This window comes from Tachypleus tridentatus, chromosome 7, assembly GCF_004210375.1.
Source record: "Tachypleus tridentatus isolate NWPU-2018 chromosome 7, ASM421037v1, whole genome shotgun sequence".
In the NCBI taxonomy this organism is placed as follows: Eukaryota; Metazoa; Arthropoda; class Merostomata; order Xiphosura; family Limulidae; genus Tachypleus; species Tachypleus tridentatus.
Window position 1 is genome coordinate 171,962,981 of NC_134831.1, and position 16,374 is coordinate 171,979,354.

Below are 16,374 nucleotides of genomic sequence, written 5' to 3' on the forward strand. Positions count from 1 at the left end.
CCCTACAGTACAAATTGAAATCAGCTTTACTCCTTACCGGTGTACGATGGGTTAGATATTGAACATTTATAAACATAGTTCAAAAATCATTTATGAAATTATCTTATAAGATAAAACTGAAAGTCGTTTTTTATTGCATTTTTAGGTGTGATAATAATTTAATAAACTTTCTTTCCAGGTTATTGTGTTTCTTTCTATGGTGGCGCTTGGCGCCAGTTTTGGAACTTATGTAGCCAATCCCCTCTATTATAACTTTCTGCCATACTCTCACCCCAGACCGTGGGCTGTTCCACTTTCTGCTCCTGCCCCAGAGGCTCCCGTAGCTGTTGAAGAGGTAAGAATAAAAAAACAGCACATCTTTAACATTTATTTTATTTTTATAAAGCGAACATGTACAAATAACTTTTTTTTTATATTCAATAGCCTAGTCCATTTTCCTTTGCCTACACTGCTGAGGGGGAAGGTGGGTTCAGTTCTAGGGCAGAATCTGGAGAAACGGCTGGAGATGTTAGTGGATCGTACAGTTTCAACATCCCAGACGGACGTCAGCGCCATGTTAGCTACAATGCTGGAACTTCTGGTTTCACAGCAACAGTGAAATCCAACGAGCAGGGAATCGTAGCCGGAAAAAAATCCTGCAGACGTACAAATCTTAGGTCTCGGACTGGATGCGCCAGCGCCATCTGAACCTAAGGCTGCTGCTCCTGCAGCGCCCTCTCTTGGCTCAGTGAGTATATATACTACATGAATGAGAAATATTGTGTTTAAACTTTCTCATCTGTTCATGTTTTCTCACAAATGAACTGGAATAGTTACGAACAATTAGATTCGGCAGCTGTTACAAAGTAATAACAAATATAAAAATCCATACGTCAGTTGACCAGATGAAATGACAGATGCACTCTTATTTAACTTTATTTTACCAAAGAAATGATTAAATTGAATAGAAAAGAAAGTTCAATTGTTCCGGTCGTGATCTTTAGGTTTTGTTATATTTCTGTTAATAAGTAAAATTATTTATTTAAGGAATCTTCTTCGTAAAATACGAAGTAAGAAAAGTAAATTATATTTCACCAACAATAAATTCATTAACTTTGCAGGCTAGCCCTTATTCGCTCATGTACTCCGCTGTTTCTGGAGGAGGGTCACATGACCGTACAGAAAATGGTGATACCTCCGGTTCCGTTGTGGGTTCTTACAGTCTGACCCATGAAGGTGGAAGCCGAAGAAAAGTCGACTACACCGCTGGAGGTGCAGGATTTAAAGCCACCGTCTACACTAACGAACAAGGAATAATTCCAGGTGAAGATCCCGCCGATGTTTCTATTTTCGCATTTGCAGGCGATGATAAGCCTACTGGTGCTGCAGGTGGCGCTGAACCTTCTGGTACTTCAGATGGCGCTAGTGGAGGAGCAGTAAGTTTTTAAATTATATGTAATTTAACGTATTAGTCCGTTTGTAAGATATATATGTACAGCTAAAATTACTTTACTACATAGTTTCAAAACTTTACTATGTTTTAATCAAGGGTATTTTTAAGGTAGTGTACACCCTACTGACCACTTGTAACCTTCACACCAGACTACCAGTTGTTCTGTAGTCTGTATCGACGTTTACTAGTTTTCAGACGCAATCCCGCTTGGTTATCTATTTTGTCCAGTGAGGGAAACCAAAACTAGGATTTTTTTTTATTAGTCAGTTTAGAAACTTACTACTGTCCGACCAAAGAACAAAGTGGAAATATTGCATTACTTAGCATAGCTATAACTTCATGATGTTTGATTAGAAAAAGTAAGGCATAAGACTTGATTATCTTTGTCGTCGGATTTTTGTTTATTTTCTTATCTTTAAAAAACAATTCTAAAACTAAGAAATAAAGATACTTACACGTAAGATTCTAAAAGTAAGAGATAAAGATACTTACACGTAAGCTTTTGTAAATTTCTCAAAAGAACAAAAATCTGTTAGTAACATTTCTCGTTTATAATGCATCAATGTTATAATAAATAATGACTGTATAAATTGGATAGTTGAAACTTGTAAGTAAGAAAGGTTATAATTTATACGGTTTAAATTATTGCAGCGAACTCCTTTCGACTTCATGTACAGTGCTGTGTCCGGAGGTGGTCTTCACGGCCGGACAGAGAGTGGCGATGCTTCTGGCAAAGTTGTGGGTTCTTACAGTCTGACCCATAAAGGTGGAAGCCGAAGAAAGGTCGACTACACCGCTGATGGTGCAGGATTTAAAGCCACCGTCTACACCAACGAACAAGGAATGATTCCAGGCGAAGATCCCGCCGATGTTTCTATTCTCGCACTAGCGGGTGACGCTGTTGAACCTGCTGGTGCTGCAGGTGCTGCAGATGGCGCTGTTGAACCTTCTGGAGGATCAGTAAGTATATAGAGAAATGATAAAAACAACATTATTGGTAAATAATAAAAATAAATTAATTTTTTATTGATAGAAATCTGATTTTATTTGGATATTTAGATAAACATCAATAGGTCGTGATGTAAGTATACCTGTTTCCCATTTTATCCACCCCCATAAACATCATATCTCCTACCATGAACATCATTTGGTATCTTATGTCCACCCTTTTAAACTACAAGAAAGTGAAACGTTTCTAAATGTGAACATTACGTGATCTCTTCATGATATGAAACTTAATATAAAAATTATGACAAGGATCTCAGTAGTTTGTTTAATAATATCGAATCTGTTATATTATGCCCAATATTTTTTTTAGGGTTAAGAATGCACATTAATTCAAACATGGAAAACTGTAGTAACTGTTGGAATTTTCATATGTGACTTTAAGGAAGTATTAATGTAATGATATTAGTATTACAAAATACAACAGAGATATAACACGATCTTTAGGATATGTGAAACCATTTCTTGAAGTTATTGTGACAAGATTAAATTTTTTTACTTATATTTACTCTATAGCATACACCCTTCAACTTCATGTACAATGCTGCTGAAACAGGAGGAGCCAGCTCCAGATCAGAAACTGGAGACGAATCCGGAAACGTGAAGGGTTCATACAGTGTGGAAGACCCTGATGGTCGTCGCAGAAAGGTGGACTACACTGCTGGAACTGATGGATTCAAAGCAAAAATTCATAGTAATGAACCTGGTGTCGAACCTGGTAGTAACCCTGCTGATGTAGACATTAGTGGCTACGCAGGACTTCCCATGATTCCTGCTGGTGGTCCTGCTGCTGCCCCTGCTGCTGGTGCCCCTGCTGATACAGGCATAGGAGGTGGACCAGTAAGTACACGTTACAAAAATAACTTTGTATCCAGTAAATTATTCGAGGATCTAATATCAAGCATTTTGAGCTTTAGTAATAAATGTTTACCGTACTAACGATTGGAATAGTTCGCTGTCTTTCCTTTGAAAACAGTACTTGAATAATGGTGGAATAAAAAAACTTCGAGTGCATGATTGTTATTCAACTGTCTGCCACCGCTCTTCTTGAAATTCGTTTATATTAGATTTTCTTCTGAGATGTCTGTGTAGATAAAACATTCTTGATTTATATTTGGAATTTTCAAAGGTATATTAGATAAGGTGTTCATTTTCTTTCCAGATGTAATGTGAATAACATGGTCAAGCAGGTGTTTACGTTATACTTGTGTTGTTCCTCTGTTTGGGATAAAAATATATTATAAACTGTGTATATTTTATGATATCCTTAGGAGAGGTATGTTCATTGTTTAATAAAGATTATTGATATATTATACACAGGCCCTACCTTTCACCTTCATGTACAGTGCTGCTGAAATAGGAGGAGCCAGCTCCAGATCAGAAACTGGAGACGAATCCGGAAACGTGAAGGGTTCATACAGTGTGGAAGACCCTGATGGTCGTCGCAGGAAAGTGGACTACACTGCTGGAACTGATGGATTCAAAGCAAAAATTCATAGTAACGAACCTGGTGTCGAACCTGGTAGTAACCCTGCTGATGTAGACATTAGTGGCTATGCAGGACTTCCCATGATTCCTGCTGGTGGTCCTGCTGCTGCCCCTGCTGATGCCTCTGCTGCTGATGCTCCTGTTGCTGGTGCCCCTGCTGCTGGTGCTCCTGTAGGGGTTAGTTTTTTATTCCGGGTTTATTATGTGTACTTAGTAAATTAGAAGTTAATAGAATGTTTTATAACATTTTGAGTACAAATTTGTATATATCTATGATCGAAATTAGTTTTCGTAGTACACTTGTTTAAGTACCCAGTGCCATTGATAAATGATACATCACTTGTGAAAAAAAAAAAATTATTCCATATCTATCGAAACACGTTGACTGTAACTGTTGGTTGGTTTGTTTTTTCAGGGTCCTTTTGAATTTATGTACACTGCTCCTGCTGGTGGTGGATCCAGTTCCAGGTCCGAGAGTGGAGAAGGTGGAAGAAAAGTGACTGGTTCCTACAGTGTGGAACACCCAAGTGGACAGAAGAGACTCGTTGACTACTCAGCTGGAGATTTAGGCTTTACTGCAACAATCAAGAGTAACGAACAGGGAGTAAAACCCGGTGATGACCCAGCTAGTGTTTCCATCTTATCCTTACCAGGAGTTCCTGCTGCTCCGGCTCCAGCTGCTGCTCCTGCTCCCGTTGCAGAAGTGAGTCTGAATTCTTGAGGGGTTTCTTAAGTTTATATCTATTCAGAATTTAAACTGATGAATTTGAAACTTTTAGTGTAATCCATTTCTTCTTTAGAAACTATAGTTTATATTGAGGTTTTTTTCTAAAGTATACAATACTGCTGACGTTACTTTGTTCCATACTTCTTATTGGGCAGGGGAGCAAATTAGAATGTCTTCAGTCTGTTACTGATTGTGAGTTTAGAAGTATAAGTTAGGGTCGCTTCTAAAGAAGCTGTACAAATAAAACATTTTGTTTGTGGTCGTTTGTCATTATAAAATATGTCACTCTAGTCATCACTTTATAGTATGAAATGTTAGGTTTAACTTTAGTATCAAGTTATGCTGTTGTGAGAACCACTCCTAACACTGAGTTTTTATCACTTGTAAGATTTATTTAATAAAAAGCCTTATGTTTCTAACTGTTTCAAGTTTCCATTGAGTAAATAATTGTATTAAATCTAAAGATGTTTGTTCTAGAAAACAAATAATGTATATTCGTTTCTCTTCCTTTTTACAGCCCAGTCCCTTCTCTTTCATGTACACAGCAGAAGGTGATGATGGCACCAGCTCTCGTTCTGAAAGTGGAACCGTGGGTGGTGAAATCACTGGAAGCTATTCCTTAACGATCGGAGATGGACGAAAGAGAGTAGTGGACTATTCTGCTGGTTCTGCTGGTTTCAAACCCAACATCCAATCTAATGAACAAGGGGTTAGTCCTGGTGACAATCCTGCTGATACCACTATTGTAGGTTTGCCAGGTGGCGCTCCAGTAGGTCCGGTTGGAGGCTATGCCGTTTCACATGTCCCTGCTGCTGCCCCTGCCCCTGTCCCCGTCGCTGGTCCAGTAGGTCCAGTTAGTAGTTATGCTGTTTTACATGCCCCTGGTGCTTTCGCTGGCCCTGTTCCTGCCGATATCCCTGCTTCTCTGGGTGAGTTCGCCCCTGGGGCTATTTCTGCCAGAGACCTCTTTGAGGCTGCTAAGTATGCCCCTGTTTCTCTTTCAAAGGTAGGCGGTAGTCCATGGTATCGCTAAGCCATTAAAATAGGAAAGAGATCCACATGTGGTCCTTTCTTTAATTTCTCTTCGACTGGCGCGAAAACGGACCCCCCCTTTTTTAAAGTTGCCTGGAAATTCTGAATCTAAATTATAAAGATAAATATAATTTTAAAAATTAGAGGTTGTCTCACTTCCTATCAACCCACCAACAACCCGATATTTGAAAGCTGCTTAGAGACTTCTATAACTAAAAATATTTTAAATAGAATTTTATCCATGTTAATTGGCATCATTCCAGTTCAGAAATTCTGGAAACTTATATATTTATAATATGTTAATAATGTTCGTATTGTGTAGAGTTTTGTTAAATAGCTAATCTTGCTTCGTTTTAAGTATAACCTGGGACTTAATATATGGGATATCAGCATCTTACTATGGGTGGTCAGCTGTGAAGGTTGAGTCTGAACTGAAAACTTTATAACGTAATGCTACAGCTTGCCTGTGTTTTAATGTTTGACCATGTGAATGTGAACCACTGTTACATGTAATTAACTAAATGTTAGTGTTTTATGGTTATTGAAAAACTGCTCATATCGCACATGTTGATTTGTAGAAATAGTTACCGAATTTCATAAAACTCGTGGTGGCTTCGTATAAACCTATCTTGCTGTAAACTCTCCTTGCAACCAGCCTGGCTCTAGGTAATGATTAGGCTTAGGTTTCATAGACAAGTGTTTGTTCTTGTTTTGTTGAATAATTATTAATTCCGTGAATGTTGTATTGTTGTGTCATGATGTGTATATATATATATATATCTTTATGAATAAAGTAGATGTAGCAACTGCAATTGAAATAATGTTTCTGTCTGCAAGTTTTTGTTTTTTGTTTCGTGAAACTTAATAGTTTATCAAAAACTTGAGTAATTTTAAAACTTTAAGCGTGATAAACTGTAGAAAAGACAATAGTTTCAATATAAACATTATATTAATCACTCCTATATTATGTCTTAATTTGGAAGATAAAATCATTAAAACACCTGTGTCAAAGATGAATTTCTTTCACCAAACAAACAGTCTGAAACGTCTTCAGAGATGGCGCTACAATGAGTGAAAGTCACGTAGGGCTAGAAAATAGAATTAAATCACATTAAAGGAGGAAAACTTATTCCAGTTTTAAACGTCAGAAGATTAAGTAATAATACAGAAAACCTAGTATTATTGGAAATCTTCAAATATAGTTGCTGAATAGGAAGTAATATCCGTGCATACCAAATAATGAATAATAAAAATAAACAAACACTGTAAATACAATAAACAAAATAACAATTAAATCTAGTTGTTATTTTGTAACAATATAGTTTGTTAATTAATACGGCTGTAAATCGTTCTGTGATTAGAATGTTTTTAGACATATGTTGTAACGTTTGTTTGTTTTGAATTTCACGCAAAACTACACAAGGGATATTGCGTTAGCCATCCCAAATTTAGCAGTGTAAGACTAGAGGGAAGGCAGCTATTCATCACCACCCACCGCCAACTCTTGGGTTTCTTTTTTACCAACAAATAGCGGGATTAATCGTCACATTATAACGCGCCCAGGGCTGAAAGAGCGAGCAGGTTTGGTGTGACGGGGATTCGAACCCATGATTCTCAGTTAACGAGTTGAGTGCCTTAACTACCTGGCCATGTGTTGTAACGTAACATCTATTTTATGTACCATAAAAGTAAATAAAATGTTCCAAAAGCTCCAAATTGAGAAACATTTTAATAAAATTAAATCTTGAATTTTCGGTAAATTTGGTACTGAAAGTTTCCATTATTCTGAAATGAATATTGAGAAATTTCAGCTACCTTAGGATAACGTTCCAAAAAACGAAACTTCTAATACCAGTTAGAAATTCCAGTTATTCTAGATATAAAAATTTAATAATATAAATAGTGTTTCAGCTAATACTTTCAATGCAGTGACTCAGATAATGTGCAATATTAAAAGTAACAAAAAATGAGCATTTTAGTCTTAATTTGGAACATAATTATTGATGCGTTTAAACAATGTAGTAGATTTCAAACACCTCGTTTTTAATGTAAGATTTTAAAAATTAAACTATTCCAATTTCAAACATTTCAGTCATTTTTATTAAAATGTAGTTGAAACAAATTGAAACAACAGCTCTCAAAATAATATTTTAAACACATAAAATTGGTAATTTACAATAAAAACACATTCAAACATTTCAATAATATTAAATTAGATATTTTAAATAACCTTACAGTGAAAATTTAAAATGAAATCAATTTCGTAATCCACAGTTACTCGAAACTGGAATGTTTTGGAACATGAAATTCAAGATTTTTCCAATAGATACAACGTGAAAACGTTCATAGTTCAAAATATAAAAATCGCGGTTGCTTCCTTTAAAAATAACCCGTAATTTCGATACGAAAAAAACCCAAATAGAAAGAGGAAAATTAGAAAAGTAGAAAATTCCAATCGTTACAGATTGCAAAATTTAAAAACACGTTAAAACTTTAAGTAGAGTGGATTAATGTTAAGTGGTGGATTATCTTTCTAACAAACGGATTAATGGTAAATGCTGGATTATCTATGTGACAAGCGGATTAATGTTAAATTATATAGTGATTTTAGAGTGCGTTTTTTTTATTATAGAATATAGTTAATGTTCGACGTAGGAGTTAATGGTATTTATTTTAATAAATATTGTAAAATCACCCTTATTGTCAATGTATTATATTTTATCACTGCATGAGATAAATAGATAAGAATCTATCCTTTGAATAACTTATACAGAGTTACCTGTGTTGTAAGAAGATGAAAGTTGATATTATATTGATGTAGATAGCGTCATCCTTAGAATAAATATATTAGAATATATTTTTGTATTAATATATACAGTGTTATTCTTATGATAAAGACATTCAGGTTTGTCCTTGTATTGATGTATACAATGTAATCCTCATGACATACTAACTATTTTTATTATGTTATTCAATAATGTTATGACAAACAGAAGTGTAATACCATTATTAAATCAATCTATACTGCCCCCCCCCAATGGCTTAGCGGTATGTTTGCGGACTTACAACGCTAAAAACCGGGTTTCGATACTCGTGGTGGGCAGAGCACAGATAACCCATTGTGTAGCTTTGTGCTTAGTTCAAAACAAGAACAACAACATTCCATATTGAATACCAGTTATAAAAATCATACAATGGTAGCATGTTTTATTACTTCACGTGCTTGCTTTAATTATTTATCTATTATTTTATAAACACGGCGTTAGTATCTAAAAATAACAGTATTACAAAAAGGTTGAGGTGCAATACATGTCACAGACGAAAAGGTTTAAGAAACCAACATATAGTGACTAAAGACCTGGAGATATGACTTTTCACATGTTTCTTGACTGTAAAAACGACGGACCATAGACTTGTGTCTTAACGTCCTGTGGCTTAGTGAGCGTATACAAGTGATTTTTTTTTTTTTATTGAAGCCACTCATTAACACAGCAGTACGTCTGCAGACGTATAACGCTAGAATCCGGGTTTTGATACCCCTGATGAACACAGCACAGATAAACCAGTCTGCACTTGTGTTCTTGACTACAAATAAACAAACCTTATTAGAAGTGTATTTAGTGCAAACCAAGACATATCTAAAAGAGCGGGTTTAATCCATCAAATTTATTGCTTGTCTGGAAGATTACAGAATAATTGTTCGTCTGTTTTTTGAATTTCGCGCAAAGCTACACGAGGGCTATCTGCACTAGCCGTCCCTAATTTAACAGTGTAAGACTAGAGGGAAGGTAGCTAGTCATCACCACCCACCGCCAACTCCTGGGCTACTTTTTTACCAACGAATAGTGGGATTGACCGTCACATTATAACGCCCCCACGGCTGGGAGAGCGATCATGTTTGGTGTGACGGGGATTCGAACCCGAGAATTAGGACTCGAGTGCCTTAACCACATGGTCATGCCAGGCCGATAGGAAATATAGTAAAACCATTAATAATAGGTAATATAATAAAATCATTAGGTGCTGAGGAGCCTGCTACATTGATTAAAACCGCTAGGTACTAAAAAGCCTCGCATAGTGGTAAATTAGGTAATGTAATAAAACCACTAGGAACTGTGAATCTGTTACACTGATTAAAGTATGTTATGTAATAAAGCCGCTATGTACTGAGAAAGCTTCTTACACTGGTTAAAACACGTAACATAATAAAACCGCTAAGTACTGAGAAGTCTGTTACACTGATTAAAACATGATAATATGGTAAAATGATTGGTATTGAAAAACGTGTTAATCTGGGAATATAATAAATCCGCTATGTCCTGAAAAGCCTGTTACACTGACTAAGCAGGTAATATAGTAAAACCGCTAGGTACTGAGAAGCTAAAATCTTTCAATACATGTTAACGGATGAGGTTATATTTTCCCCACGAAATGTTTTTACTTGAAACTGTATAATACACTAAAGAGAGAAACCCAATACTGTTTATGTAGAGATTAGATAAAATAAATGTTATATTACCATATATTATTTAATATCATATTAGTTTATATTATGTTACGTTATTTTATACTACATTATATTATACTAAGTGTATAAATATCTTACTTTTTAGCTCTCGTTTGGTTACGAGTCTAATATTACACTAATTGAGTAATTCTCATTGTCCTGTCTTGTAGTTTCTGATTGCCTTGTGAGTTACACTACATTCTGCCTTAACGAACTTGAAAGTAATGTGTTCAGACGAAAGTTTCTAGTCTACAACACAAGATATGATCCATGAAAAATTTGTCCTTGGTATTATGTTTAAAGTCGATACATGTCGCTATGTGAAGTTTACTTATAGCTTAATAGATGTCGCTTTTGTAGTATCCTTGCAGCATGATAGATGTCACTTTGTGTAGTTTACTTGTAGCTTGTTAGATGTCGCTTGTAGTTCATTTTGATATGTCATCACCATGTACTGGCTTAAAAAATAGTTTTAGTTATTGCTGTAGGCCGACTCGGCATAGCCAGGGGGGTTAAGGCATGCGACTCCTATATGAGGGTCGCGAGGTCGCATCCCCGTCTCACCAAACAGGCTCACCTTTTCAGGCGTAATAAAGTGACGGTCAATCTCACTATTCGTTGGTAAAAGAATAGTCCAAGAGTTGGCGGTGGATGGTGATGACTAGTTGCCTTCCCTCTAGCCTTACACTGCTAAATTAGGGACGGCTAAAGCAGATAGCCCTCGCGCAGCTTAGCGCGAGAAACAAAAAACATTTCTGCAGCTAGTTTATCAACAAAAGTTAAGTCGTGACGTCACCTTATCACAGAACATTAAACAACGAGCCAGTAATAAGTCTTTATTTATATAATTTTAACAGTTTTCTTTTCATGTTTAAGTTTAAATAGAAATATTATGGTAATATGTTAATATAAATTAGTAAACCTTGTTTTAAGTATATTGACTGGGAATTACGTTAACAATGTAGATTAATCCTTGATTTAACAATGCTCTGTATATTAGGAATATGAATTTGAGTGTTCATTGATTTGACAAAGTGGGCGAAACCTATATCCTATTTAACACTGCCAATTGCATCTTAATTTAACAATGGAGGTTGTTCCTTGCTTAACAAAACAAACTGCACTTAGCTCAAATAATACAACTTACTTTAAATATAAAAACCTACCATTTGTTTTAAGAATGTATATTTGTCTTCTTTAAACACAACTGATTGCTTCTACTTATTGCTAATGCAAAATATATATTCTTTTAACAATGCAGAATGCATGCAGTTTTAAAGATGCACACTATACCTTCTTTACACAAGGCAATTTCTACCTTATTGAAACAAAGAAGTTTCTTATAATTTTAACAGTGTAGCTCGAACGTTGTTGTAAACAAATACAGACTGTACCTGATTTTAACAATGTAAGTTGTGTCTAATCTTAGCAACGAAAATAGTAACTTGTTTCAATTTGCAATAACTTATTTCAATAATACTTAGTGTAACTTGTTTATAAAAATACAGACAGTTCTATATTCTAACAATACAGTCCATATATTCTTTTTAACAATACAGACAGTAATTTGTTTCAAAAAATATAGTATGTAACTTATTGTTAACAATAAAGGCTGTGGTTAATAAAGTAGACTTATCCACGGTTAACAATGGCTGTATTTTGTTTAACAATTCTACCTCTACCTTCATTAAGTAGAACAGTTCGTACGTTATCTTAACCTGTATCTTATCTTAACATCATATTGTGTATCTGTTTTGACAATTGTACCTTACACTTTATTTTCAAAATACAATATCCATATTTTTAATAATATATTTATATCAATAAATCTGATGTACACAAACCTAGTTTAACTTTATGATTAAATACGTTTCACTAATTGGGCAAACATTGGCTCCCATGGGAGTGACAAAGAACTAGCTTTGCTTATATGGAAACAGTTACATAGTATGTTAATGTATCCTTTTCAATACAATATTTTCATGAGAATAATCATCACCGTAAAACAAGAAAACGCAAATATTTGTAGCATTTTTCTGGAGAGTTTAAAAACGATTTTTTTTTCACATCAGAGAGACAGTAAACTACTGTTAACCCTAATGTTTATCAGACTCGTGGGAACTGGCAAGATTTTATGAGTGAAATTATATCATCGTTAAAGGTGCGATGTAAGAATAAGACAGATACATGAGATTAATAAACCACAGCAAAGACCTGCTCTAATGTGTCCTTTGTTAAGCGTATATGTTATATGGTGTTATATATATGAGTGGGTGCGGTACTTAAATTATTCAGATCATGGTCAAACAAGTAAGAACGTTATAAGTAAAATAAACAAAATTTCCTTAAGATGAGAAATGAGAGAAGTATTTGAGAGGGCGTTGTTATCGAGTAGTGATAAACAGTTTTACAATATCGTCTGGCGAAATATCATCCACGGAAAAGTATCAGAGCTGTCTTTTTGTTGTTGTTTTTACCCAATAAATGTTAACTCTACTGTAACTTCCGAAGGACTTTCCTTTCGGTAAGCCTAATTTAAAAATTGAAATAAATAAAATTATCTGGTTGTATCCTTGGTATCTGTTGTATAAAAGGGTAGCGGGATGTATATTAAGTCAGAACTTGAAGAAACTGAGATTTGAAATTCATTCGACGGACAACTTTAAAGATTCTTCGGTCAAAATGAGTTTGTTGTAAGATACGAAGTTGTGCGTGGAAAACATTAATATTGAATTAAGATTACTTGAATGTTGCCTTTCATATCCAAACTCAGAGATTTTGTTCAATTTCAATATCTGTGTGTTATGTTCTAGTTCACTTCTTCTTGTTTATAAATCACGATATTTCTTGCTTCAAATTAATTTGAGAGAAATATTGTATTTCCACCAAATATCATTGCTGTTAAATCTATTACTTGGAACAAACGCCGGTTATTTACCACACTACGGAAAAGTTTTCCATGCAGTGACGAGGGTTAGGCCTAATGTATTAGTTTCAGAATTACCGTCTGCTGTAAGTTTGTTTTGTTTTCGTAGTTTGAAATTCATTCGGAATCAGACAGTATATAAACGATTGAGTAAAATGACATATGCAGATGTACTTTAATAATGTATCTTCAAACACGTCATCTGGCGGAAAGCTTGTTTGTTTGTTTTTTCGAATTTCGCACAAAGCTACACGAGGGCTATCTGTGCTAGCCGTCCCTAATTTAGCAGTGTAAGACTAGAGGGAAAGAAACTAGTCATCACCACCCATCGCCAACTCTTGGGCTACTCTTTTACCAACGCATAGTGGGATTGACCGTCACATTATAATGCCCCCACGGCTGGGAGGGCGAGCATGTTTGGCGCGACGCGGGCGCGAACCCGCGACCCTGGGATTAATTATAACGCCCCCACGTCTGGGAGGGCGAGCATGTTTGGCACGACGCGGGCGCGAACCCGCGACCCTGGGATTAATTATAACGCCCCCACGGCTGGGAGGGCGAGCATGTTTGGCACGACGCGGGCGCGAACCCGCGACCCTGGGATGACGAGTCGCACGCCTTACCTTACGTGCTTGGCCATGCCAGGCCGGCGGAAAGCGTGTGTATCTGTGTAAATATGCTATTGAGTAGTTTAACCAATGAGAGCCTATATAACAAGACGTGACGCTCCAACCAAATGTTCTGTGACTTTTCCAGCCGACCTCTTACTCCTTCTCCTACGCTGCTGATGCTACGGGTGGATCCAGCTCCCGTTTCGAGAGCGGAGATGGATCGGTGCCGTTAAAGGATCATACAGTATAACGGGCGCAGATGGACAACGACGTATCGTTCAGCATACAGCTGATGCATCTGGGTTTAAACCTCACATCTCAACTAACGAAGCCGGTACTGACCCCATTAAGAGCCCAGCCGACACTACTATCGCCTCACTTCCTGCTCCAGCGGTCCCGTCTTTTGTTAAGTTATTCAGACCTTTCCCTCTCTCTTATCACCATCTTTTACCACAGTGTTACCATGGCTACCACTATTCCTGGTAATACACCGATACTCCTAACCCTGAACCGGCTGATGACTTATAGTTTTTAAGCTACATTCAGAGGTGATAATTACTCTAATTCTATAATGTTACTTGTATTTACTACTGGAACTAGTGTACAAATGAAGATTTTGTAGCTTTATCTGAAATGTCTAGTTTTCTGCTGCAAATATTTGTTTATCGACTTTGATAACACAGTATTGAAAATGACTGTTTTAAACATCCTACTTTCAAATAAAGGCATGTTATAATAATCCTGTTGTAGCATTCTGAATATATTATAATATTATTTGAATTGCAAATTACAATGCTGAACATTCTCTTAAAAGCAGTCGTCGGATTTACAACGCCAAAGATAGGGGTTCGAATCCTCTCGGTTGTCTCAAGAGATAGCCCGATGTAGAAAACACAACTCATTAAAAAAAAGAAGTATGAATATATTAGTTTGATAATCTACCGCAGTTGGTGCTTCGCAAAAAGAAACAACAGAACAAGTCGTTAGGACCCGATTAAACGCTTATACAGTTTCATTTGAAACTTACCTTATAATTAAGTTGATTTAAAATTTAATAAATCGTTATCGAGATTTTAAGAACTAGGATGACTATGATGTACACTGCTGGCCAAAATCTTAAGGCCAATGAACATAAAGAAAAAAACGTGCATTTTGCGTTGTTAGACTTAACCACTTACTTGAGTAGAGCTTCGAAAGATGAAAATAAGAAAAGGGAAAAAAAACTTTTAGCATTTAATAGGGAAGATGTGAACACTATGAAATTAGCCTAAATACAAGCTGCTCAAAAGTTTAAGACCATACTGAAACGAAGCGTTAATCGGTAAACACTTAACGAAATTTAGTCATTTGTGTTCAAGCATTAGCATTGTCAACATCTCCCACTGACATCTCCTATGTTACATTGGGTAACGACATGGCAAAGGCTAAAAAATTGACAGAGTTGGAACGTGGCAGAATTGTTGAGCTTTAAAAGCAAGGTCTCTCTCAACGTGCCATCGCTGAGAGATTGGGCGAAGCAAAATTGCTGTTGCAAATTTCTTAAAAGACCCTGAGGATTACGGAACGAGAATTTCAAGTGGTCAGCTCAAGAGAATTTCGCCGGCGTTAAGCAGGAGGATTCGACTGGTTGTCAGGCAAGACACCAACTGATCGTCGAACCAGATTAAGGCTTCTACGGACGCAGAATACAACTCAAGAGCAATAAGACGGCATCTACGAAAGAAAGGCTTTAAAAACCGTAAATGTCTTCAAAGGCCACGCCTCCTTCCACACCACAAAACAACTCGGTTAAACTTTGATGAAAGCACCAAACATGAGACGTAGAAAAGTGGACGAAGTTTCTGTTCTCTGATGAGAAACAGTTTAAGCTGGATGGTCCAAATGGCTTCCAACGTTACTTGCACGATAAGGATATCCCACCGGAGACATTTTCTACACTACACAGTGGAGGAGGTTCTATCATGATCTGGGGTGCTTTCTCCTTCCATGGAACAATGGAGCTTCAGGTTATACAGGGGCGTCAAACAGCAGCTGGCTACATTGGCATGTTGGAGAGAGCATCCTTATTGACTGAAGGCCCTCGCTTATGTGGAAATGACTTGATCTTTCAGCAGAACAACACTACAATCCACAATGCCCGCAGGACAAGGACTTTTTCATAGCGAATAACGCGATTCTTTTAGACCATCCAACGTGTTCGCCCGAACTGAACCCCATTAAAAATGTTTGGGGGTGGATGGCAAGGGAAGTCTATAAAAATGGACGTCAATTCCAAACAGTGCATGATCTTTGTGAAGCCATCTTCACCACTTGGAATAACATTCCAGCCAGCTTTCTGCAAACGCTTTTATCGACCATGACAAAGCGAATGTTTGCAGTTATTTGCAATGACGGCCGTGCAACTCACGACTGAGACCTCTTGTTAGGCATTTCCTACCCTGTTTAGGACTTCTTTTTGGTATGGTCTTAAACTTTTGACCAGCTAGTATTTAGGCTAATTTCACAGTGTTCACATTTTCCCTATTAAATGCTTTTTTTTTATCTCTTTTCTTATTTTCATCTTTCGAAGCTCTACTCAAGTAAGTGAGTGAGTCCAACAACGCAAAATGCATGTTTTTTTCTTTATGTTCATGGGCTTAAGATTTT

The 16,374-nt window shown here is 36.5% G+C and overlaps 1 protein-coding gene and 1 pseudogene across 1 annotated transcript; both read left to right on the plus strand.

Annotated features, from left to right (window-relative positions):
- The first annotated feature begins 587 nt into the window (after nt 1-587).
- Nucleotides 588-6,496, plus strand: LOC143257244 (uncharacterized). The gene is made up of 7 exons (XM_076515661.1): nt 588-727; nt 1,101-1,415; nt 2,084-2,392; nt 2,954-3,277; nt 3,758-4,102; nt 4,341-4,628; nt 5,170-6,496. The coding sequence occupies exons 2-7, from the start codon at nt 1,119-1,121 to the stop codon at nt 5,683-5,685; spliced, it is 2,079 nt and encodes a 692-aa protein (XP_076371776.1). The 5' UTR covers nt 588-727; nt 1,101-1,118; the 3' UTR covers nt 5,686-6,496.
- A 5,993-nt stretch (nt 6,497-12,489) lies between these two features.
- LOC143257866 (cuticle protein 10.9-like) lies at nt 12,490-14,233 on the plus strand (annotated as a pseudogene).
- Nucleotides 14,234-16,374: the final 2,141 nt, after the last annotated feature.